Source organism: Branchiostoma floridae, chromosome 16 (assembly GCF_000003815.2).
Source record: "Branchiostoma floridae strain S238N-H82 chromosome 16, Bfl_VNyyK, whole genome shotgun sequence".
Taxonomy (NCBI): Eukaryota; Metazoa; Chordata; class Leptocardii; order Amphioxiformes; family Branchiostomatidae; genus Branchiostoma; species Branchiostoma floridae.
Window position 1 is genome coordinate 4,502,320 of NC_049994.1, and position 9,324 is coordinate 4,511,643.

General features: G+C 42.4%; 1 protein-coding gene across 3 annotated transcripts in view; it reads right to left on the minus strand.

Moving 5' to 3' along the window:
* Nucleotides 1-885: 885 nt before the first annotated feature.
* LOC118403115 (cyclic AMP-dependent transcription factor ATF-7-like) overlaps nt 886-9,324 on the minus strand; it is a 19,761-nt gene continuing 11,322 nt past the window's right edge. The window contains exons 5-11 of one of the 3 annotated variants that reach the window (XM_035801591.1): nt 6,683-6,827; nt 5,849-6,036; nt 5,246-5,302; nt 4,389-4,588; nt 3,771-3,893; nt 1,852-2,063; nt 886-1,338 (exon numbers count right to left, since the gene is read on the minus strand). In XM_035801591.1, the coding sequence (XP_035657484.1) occupies nt 1,001-1,338; nt 1,852-2,063; nt 3,771-3,893; nt 4,389-4,588; nt 5,246-5,302; nt 5,849-6,036; nt 6,683-6,827 (1,263 nt within the window). In that variant the 3' untranslated portion in view covers nt 886-1,000. Of the gene's footprint in view, nt 1,339-1,841; nt 2,064-3,770; nt 3,894-4,388; nt 4,589-5,245; nt 5,303-5,848; nt 6,037-6,682; nt 6,828-9,324 lie in introns of all 3 variants that reach the window. The other 2 variants (XM_035801593.1, XM_035801592.1) reach the window with 2 other exon arrangements.

A 9,324-nucleotide genomic window follows, 5' to 3' on the forward strand; every position in this document is an offset into this window, starting at 1 on the left:
ACAGATATTGTTCTCTAGTGGTAAGTAGACAACACTAGTAAGTTATGCACGCCAATCCGTGCAATTTTACGTCAACTGAAAGACAATTGTCGAACATAATTAGCAACATGTCTTGTTATTAGCATTAAGATAATGTCTTTCCTTTATCTTTGCTTTTTTCTACTGGCCTGTTTTTTTTTGCTTTTGCCCCAAATGATCGTATCATAAAATACGCAAATGCTCACAATATGAGGGGATATTAGCATATTCATTTTTGACTTGCGGCTCTTTTACAAAACTTTGTTACCCTCAAGAACTGCGCTTCAAGATTCAATTTCAGGGTGTGTCACTTTTGGCTTCACGATTTTTTTTTCTTCTTTCATTCACTGTCCTATACATTTATTGGTACTTTTGAAATACACGAGTCTGGGACGTCTACATGTACATACAAAACCCAGTTAGGGGTGCTACCAGCCTAGCTACATGTACATACACGTGTATATATCTTCATTATCAATTTCCAAAAAAGCAAATCTAGCTGCAATATGTATACGTTCTGTATAGCTTATTTACAATTTTCGCTTCTATGCCTATATCACACCTATGCTTTAATGTTATAGGAGTCCTTCCCTATGTTTTGAACTCCTGGACATAAGGAATTTTTTACTTATGTGTAGCATTCTTACTTTCACAACAATATTCAAATAATTCAGGCTAGAATTCTGACTGGTTAGCTACAAATGTAGATACAAGTGATCTCAATAAATTTCATGACTTAGATTTAGGGATTCTCTTCTTTCTTTTAAAAAATATGTCGCTCTCTATTTTGCACTACAACATTTCTTATCACATGCAGACAAATTACGCACTACTTTATGCAACGCAGAGTTATATACTCATTTTTTAAACTTAACTTTCCTTTTCTTATGTAGTTTTAAGGTCAAAATTAAGAACCAGCCAAATTTCTTGCCTTGTATTTTTAGCCAAGATGTGTTGGCCCCTTGCTGACCTTTGAACCTAACTACTTGCTGTCTGACCCTTGCCCTGCGACCCCTGACCCATGACCCTGCATCTGCTGGAGCTCCAAGGTTGCCCGCTGCGCCATGTTGGTGAGGGCGGACGTAGCCACTGCCTCCGCTGAGCTCGTTCCTGGCATACCCACCGACATGAGGGTGGCGCTCTCGTTCCCGGGCTGGAGTACCAGAGTGGTGACCCCCTGGGGGGCTGCCCCCTGGGCGGCCATGCTCGTCAGGCCAGAGGTCGCCACCGCCTCAGCAACTGTCGTCAAGTTGAGCGTTGTTGTCGTGGTGACGGCTTTGCCCGGGGTCTGACTTACAGTTGGGTCCTGGACTTTTTCTCCTGTGGTTTAAGGAAGGGGGAAGAATTGGGAGTCAATATGCTCAAAACAAGCTTTTTTCACTGCCATATAACAACTGACAAGATAAATGTTTCACCTTATTATAACATGCAGTAAAGAAAATAAAGGTCTCCTACAAACCACCAACCATTCAGAGAACATCATAATACAATATCACTCCAATACAGTCAGACTTGCACAGGCGACCACCTCTGCATAAGGTCCATCTGGCCATTGTGACAACTTATTTTAGTGGTCCGTTACATAGTTTTTCCCATTGACACAAACATTAAGAATCCTGAAAAATGTTCACTGGGTTTTAAACTCGCGGTGAAGCGGCTGCCCCGAAAACCGCGAACATTAAAGTTTCTGCATTTACAGTATTAGATGGCAAACAAGGTGTGAAATGTGATTTTGACACAGAAGGAAGAGGAAGAGGAGAAAGAGTGGGTTCCTGAACCCCTCAGCTCACCCAAATGTCACACACAACTGCACTAGTACTTGCCTGTTCGTACCTTGTAAAAGGGTGGCGTGTGACTTTTGCTGGAGGGCCATGATGGGGCAGTCCTTGTGTGCCAGGAGCAGCTGCTTCAGCTGGGCCACCTCATTCCTCAGGAGAGACACCTCGCTCTGCAGCTGTAAGTTGGTTGCAGTGAGGTCCTCTGCCTTCTTCTCCAGGGACTGCACCCACAGCTTTCTCTTCTGTCGACATCTAGCTGCTGCCGCTCTGTACAAAACATGATACCGTGAGACTTCCAGAACAAGCCGCTAAGGGGGCTCAAACCTATGTCACTTCTTGCCATGGACGAGAGCTATTTAAACTCCAATTTGTTGACTGAGGCGTTGTAAGATGAAAAGATACAAAACCCAGAAGTACTGCTGCAGTACCATAATAAGCTGGTGGAGGGCCAAAAATCTCAAAGCCTCAAGTTGACTACTTGTATACCCAATGTCGTATACCATATATTCAGGCTTTCTTGACTTCTCATCATGCATGCATGAACGCACTTACACACTAACACAAATGCTTACAAAAACATAATGTACTTGGCAATAGTAAAAATACCATTCTAAATATCGCCTTCCTTCATATGCATGTTTTAGGCATCAAACTAATAGATAGAAATTTAAACTAACAAGTACAGTCATGACATTGAAAAGTCTAATACAGTGGATTCCAATTATTCGTATTACGCCTTTTTGGATAATTCGGGTAATCGGATAGAATTACGAAATCCCAAAACATTTGCCATTCACTCTATTGTTTAGAACATCGCAGAATTGGATGACCCACGGTCTCAAACTTCGGGTTTTTGGATAGAATTACGTCAGGTCACACAAATCAAAAATGGGAAAATATGCCCTAAAACTTACAAAATGAGTCCAAAGGTAACTAGTAAATGTATGTATAAAGGCGTAAAGCCATGTAAAGGACCGTGAGAAAGTTATAATTACATTCCACAGAAAATCTAGCCGATAGCGCTGTGCTAGCGTGCGAACATTTGGAGTTAGGCGCCATTTTGTTAGGTTGCCGCAAGGCATGATGGGCGAACGTCATGGGAACGTCAACACGCTTTTGAGTTCATATTTCCCCTTCAGACAATGTCTAAACTTGGTTTACCCTACAAAAATGTGTTTTTTCATATCCACTGTCTCATTAATTGAGCTGATTTCGGCTGCGCTACGTAGATTTACAACAACGCACGTAACGCAACAGGGGTGTGATTTCGCAATGACCTATCTTGCGCATTGAATGGCGGGATATCTCAACCCACGCGCCGCCATTTTAAATGTTTTGAACGTGACTTTTTTCCGTCTTCCACCGCGAAAGACGTAAATTTCAGAGTAATTTGTGGACACAAGTTGTAGACAAGAAGGTGAAGAGTTTATCACTCTCCAATACCGTTGTTTTAACTTAAAATTATGAAAGTAACGTCATATTCTCCGGCATACGAGCGGAGCCATGTTCGTCTTTGTTTTGGTATGCCGCCGAATTGCCGACGCACGGCTGTGCGAGTCAAGCGTACTTTTCCACATGTGCATTTAGCCACTGATTTGAACTCTTTATTAGATCAAGCATCTCACAGAAATCGCACAGTATCGGAACATATGATTAAAGTTTTGTAAACGGAGTTCCGTATCGTTAGAGTGGTAACCTCTATGAGCGTCTGTGTGTTATGTTTGCGTATTGGTTTTCAAAACTACACCCCTCCCCAACCAATGCCGCTGGTCATATAGCCAACTTCGGACTCTAGAATAGGCCGGATAATTGGACAAAATGCCCAGACAAATAGGCGATACAATAAAGCGGATTCCACTGTATATGTTTGTCAATGTGAATTTGGTGCACTGACATGCCTGTACAGCAATAATTGATGTGATTGGCAATCAACCATTCAACTGCACCACCTAGTGATTATGAAGAGAACTGCACCTGTTTCTCTCCAGGAACCTTTGTCGCCTGAGTTCAGGGTCCTTCTCCTGACCGCGTCTCCGTCGTCCCGTGGTGGCGGGAGGGGGAGTGTCCATTCCTGCCCCAGAGTAGGGGGGACTGCATCTGGAAAAATTAATACAGTATAAGCTTGAAATTCAGTTTTAGCATTAGGTGCGCTGGTGCACCCAACCTAAAAAATGGGTGCACCCAAAAAATTTTCGGTGCACCAACATAAAATGAAGTAGTCCATTGGCGTTTTGAAATCCTATCCGAGTCAAATAAACAACAATAACTGCCTCTTTTAAACCAAGTTTGACTGCAGAAGCTTGGTAAATATAACTATTAACTCTCCTCTTCTTCACTGTTATTTTCTTTATCCGGTAAGTCCCCCAAACACGTGAACGCCTGCAGGTATAATCTGTTAAATTTCGGTCTAGCCTCCGGTTCACTGATTTTTTCCAGGTTCCTTTTTTCTGGACCGGTCCAATAAGAAAAAATGGTTTTGTACTGGTATGGTGCACCCTAGTAAAGATAGTTTTATCAGTACAGTCCCTACCCTGGACTTGTGGGTGGACTGGGAGACATGGACATAGATAGTTTTATTTGTACGGTCCCTACCCTGGACTTGTGGGTGGACTGGGAGACATGGACATAGACATGGGCGGAGAATCGTCCATGGACATTCTGTGCTGGCTGAGATCCTGCGGGGTGGCATGTTGTTGTTGTTGTTGTTGTTGTGACATGATGACGTCTACGGCTTGAGACATCACTGACATGTTCCCCGGCATGCTACTACCTGCCAACGCTGCCTTCAGTCTCTGTAAAGGGACAAAGAATGGTCAAATCCTCTACAATTTGTGTAGAAAAAAAGGCCACACTGACTTAATTATATGGATGCTATATCAAGTATGCTCATAGCAATTTTTGTTAGTTCCCACTCCCAACAAAGTGACCATACTGTGAAAATCAAACAAAGGCAATGCAAAACGAACAAATATGGGCCATAAATTATTGAGAAATATTGCAAAATGGATATTACTTTTAAAGAATGTTGTAGAATGCCAACAGAAATAAAGAATTTACCATTTGGTACTGTAGATATCATGTATTGTGTGATCAGTCATTTGTTCGACGCTCATGACCATTTAGATTTCAAAATGAAACTCTTTTTCCAAACTTCTTTATCGTACATTTGCATCAGCTTGAAGGTGCCTACAGGATGTCATCGAATTAATCAAATAAGTACGGCCAAACCACATTCCTAGCCAAAACCATCACCGATTTCATATCAAGGGATATTTGTGCTGTTACGATTGACATTACAAAACTGCATGGCATGATGAAATGTGCTGGATCTGAAGACAAAGGTTGAATGCCCAAGCAAACCCCACCATGATTTGATAACATTTTATAACTAGACTTTATAGTAAAACTTCTGATTGTCCGTCAACCCGTTTCTGTAACAGTATACTTGCCAGGACATGGTGAGGCCCCGTGGGTAAGTGGTAGGGCCTGTAGTCGTAATGGGGTTCCTATGGGGGGGGGAAGAATGTTCGTTTAGGGCACACAGCCTTCGTTTTATGACAGTGTCTGCCGTTTAAGATGCGAGAGCAAGATAAAGAAGCTTGCATTGCTATGAGCGTATTTTTGACATAGTTTTCAGAATTAGTAGCTGTCTACATTGCATTAGACTATACCTGGTGGCATTTGACTTGGAAGGTTTTATACTTTTCCAACATACAAACATGAATGAATGAATGACTGAATGAATAAATGAACGAATAACATGATAAATTCAATCGTAGTAATAGGCAATACAACGGAAACAGTGTTAATGGCAATCATCAATGTCGAGTTATTGTAAAACAGGAAATGTTGGGATTCAATTTTGGAAGAAAACAAAGTACTTGCAGTGGCTTTAAGTTTGTGGTTAAAACTGCCATGGAGGATTGTACCACAAGAGGGGAAATGATCATGGTGTGAAAAATCACAGACAAAAAAAAAATATGTTTCAATAAATTACAGTAACAAAGAAATCATAATGGATTAAGACAGATAAAGCAATTCATCTTACTGACCAGTTTGGCCTCTGACTGCGGGGGTTGTACTGGGTGCTGTTGTTGGATGGTGGACCCTGTTGGACTGCTCTGCGGGGCGGGGATAGCTGACGGTACCTGGACTGAGGGGTTAGCTATGGACGCCGGTACAGGTACCGCCACCGGCATGGTGGTACCGTTGGGCAGGTGCAGTAATACTGGGAGGGACCCTGTATTGGGCAAAGAGGGGGTGGTAAGTTAAAAAATGTTTGTCAGTGTTGAATCATATAACATCTTCAGCAAATCCAATACAGTTTACTTTGACTTGTGACAAATAACATATGGCTACAAGTTACTGTGCACACCACAATATGTCTTCAACAGTTTACCATGTGACACAGGCATGGCTTCAACTGTGACCTATTTTAATAAGAGAAGTAATAAATATAAACTGACAAAAACCATATGCCAGCATGTACTCTGACACTTATTTTTGTTATCTTGATAATCTTACATGCAAAATAATAGGGATGCTATACAGAGATCTCTACTGATAAATCATAGATCATAAAACCAATTTTTATTCTAATTTGTCTTTTTGAAACGCACTTTACAAGTCCTAACTATTTCTCCACTCTGAAAACAACAATACTTACTGTGATTTTAGATAAAGACACTGGTATGATCATGAAAATGCATTTAGTTCAAGGTGATTAAATTTGGTGATAGGAAGAAAATGGGAGGGAAATATGTTTGCACTAGTAACAAAGTCACATCCCACACAATACTGGGATCGCTGATTTCAAGTTTGCCATGAAAGTCATTGTGAAAACCGCAAACATTAAAACACAGCAAAGATTCCAAGAATCACAGTACCTTGAAACGTGTTCATCTGCCGCGCCATGCCAGCTGGTGCCTGCGTGATAACGGTAGAGACCGTACCGGCGATTCCGATGGTCGGTACCAGCTCCTGGGTTGCCATGGTTACTGACGGGCTAGTGACAACATTCGTGGCTGCAACCTGGATTGGGGTATCATATAAAGATTGTTGTTGTTGTTCACTTTGTGGTGCCTAGTGGTATAAAATATATGCCCGTAGCCAGGATTTTGGGTGGGGGGGTTCTTTTTAGTGCTTGTGGGACCATCGAGCGCCGAAGGCGCGAGACTCACGCCGAAGGCGTTAGCTGCCTAGGGGGGTCCGGGGGCATGCTCCCCCGGGAAAAATTGAAATCTTAGCCCTCTGAAACGCCATTTCCTGCATTTTGACGGGCAAAATTCGCTGGCTAAGTTTAATTGAATTTCTCTTAAAATCATCATCATCGGTCGACGTGATCAAATGTAGACATGTTCGCACATGTCTACACACGACGGGGTTATACCGCCCCTTACGGGGTGACATACCCTTTCGTAGGCTAATTACAAGACGGGGATGCGCCAGGTCTCCCGTCCGGGTGAATGATGTAATTCACCATGTGGCTGATACGAGACAGAGGTTCGCCAGGCCTCCATCCGGGTGATTTGAAGTGAATCACCAACTCCCGACAGAAGGATTTGCACCAACGCACACCGCACCATCGCACGTGTGGGGGTTCTTTAACGTGCATGGGGTATGGCTCTCCCCATACATGGGACCTCCATTTAACGTCCTATCCGATTCGTCCTATTTGTAAATTTTGAAGGGGGTAGAGGTTGTATAAGCCACACGGCTTTTTCTCTCCCCTTGCACGTTCTATTGTTTTCTTTAATTTGCTGTATTTATGATTGTTTTTAAAGTGCAAAATAAAATCAATCAATCAAAATCAATCCGAGGGACGACTCATTTTTCACTTGAGTAAAGTGAGGAATGTCGTGTAAAGTGCCTTTCCCAAGGGCACAAGACCGGCAACACGGTAGGCGGATTCGAACCGGCGACCTCTCGATCACGGGCCGAATACAATACCACTGTGCTACGCGGCCCCACCATGTAAAAAACTTTGCTTAAAAACACAAAGTTTTTGGCACAAGTCTTTGAGCCGACTCCCCCGACATATTTTCACCATGTCCGATACCAAAGGCGGGAGGCGTTGCAATGGTGGTCTGGGGAAATTTTGAAATCTGGACCCCAGCGTTCCCGCCAGACATACGTCTTTACGTCTTTGGACGCATCTTTTTCTGGAAAGACGCACTCGGCTCAGCTGAATGCGTCCATAAAAAATTCTGAAAGAAAGGCTGACCTGTACCACCAGTGTACAAAATGTATCTGGAATCTTTTTAAACAAGAAAGCTTTTAAAAAAAGCTGGCCGGGGCGCATTTGGAAGGACTACCTCAAAATTTCATGTTGTGTTCCAGTAAAATGTGCATCATTATTAAACTAGAAGTTTATATCTAAAATCTATGGGAAGTTGGCTGGAAACCTTTGTTCACTGGTATAATTGGATTTTCCGGCGTACTTTTGTGGGCGGAATTGTATCCCTTGTGTGCGCTGTGTGCCGGATATAAAAATCGTAAAAGAAACTCCGGTGCGAGACCACAGCCAAAGGCGGGAAGAGGTCCCGGATGTGCATTGTCGTTCTTTCTTCGTGACAGAAATTTCACTGTGGAGAACCTCTTAATTGGAATTCCACACGAATCCAGTGATCTTTGATTCTACCAATGGGATGTTGTGGACTCTTCAGTATGAAGCGTAGAAGTGCATCAGTGCGTCTATTAAAGTGTATCGCACACATGACAGGGTCTGATCTCATTAGGTTCCATTTGTCTTGTTGTGGTAATGCTTTAGCTTCTTCATAGGTCAGGTCAGGATTCAGGGTCATGAACAATTCTGGCCAGTTTAAATCATTAGCAGACACAGTGACAAACCATGTTGGTGGTCCAATAGTGTTTATTTTTGCTAGCAAGTTTAGCAGTTGGTCCTTGAAGTAAGCTGCTGTTCCACGTATATTCTTCATAAAAGTGTATGATGTGCTTTCAACATGTTGATCAATTTCATGATGCAGATCGCCTGCTGTTAGTGGCTGTGCTATGGATTGTGATCTAACATTACTCTGCTTTTGCATTCTACATACAATGGATATCTGACTGTACAATTTCTTGATTTCATACGAGTTCAAGGCAAAGAAGAGCCATGGGATGTTTTTTCTCCAGCAATCATTGATATTGAGCAAACGTGATTGGAAGTACTGTAAGTCTGTTAGTTGTACATCACGCGTCTGTTTGAAGCCATTTTTACCATATGGGTATAACTGTGGAAAACAGTGTTCCTCAAGATCAGTCTCTTTAAATATGCTTTGTGGTGGTGATGTTTCACGTGGTAGTGATATCACTGGGACATTGTCTGTTACATTCTGCAACAGAGATTGTAACTGGACATTTGGATTAATGTAGTTACAGGGAAAAGCTGAGAGTTCTTGGACAGTAGAAGGTGCACTTGAGAAGTCTGGTTCATTGGCGTCTGTGATCATTGGATTGAATTCACTTGACTTTTTTACCCAGTTTTCAAAGGTAGCTATGTTCACATGTGAATATAGATGATTATGCG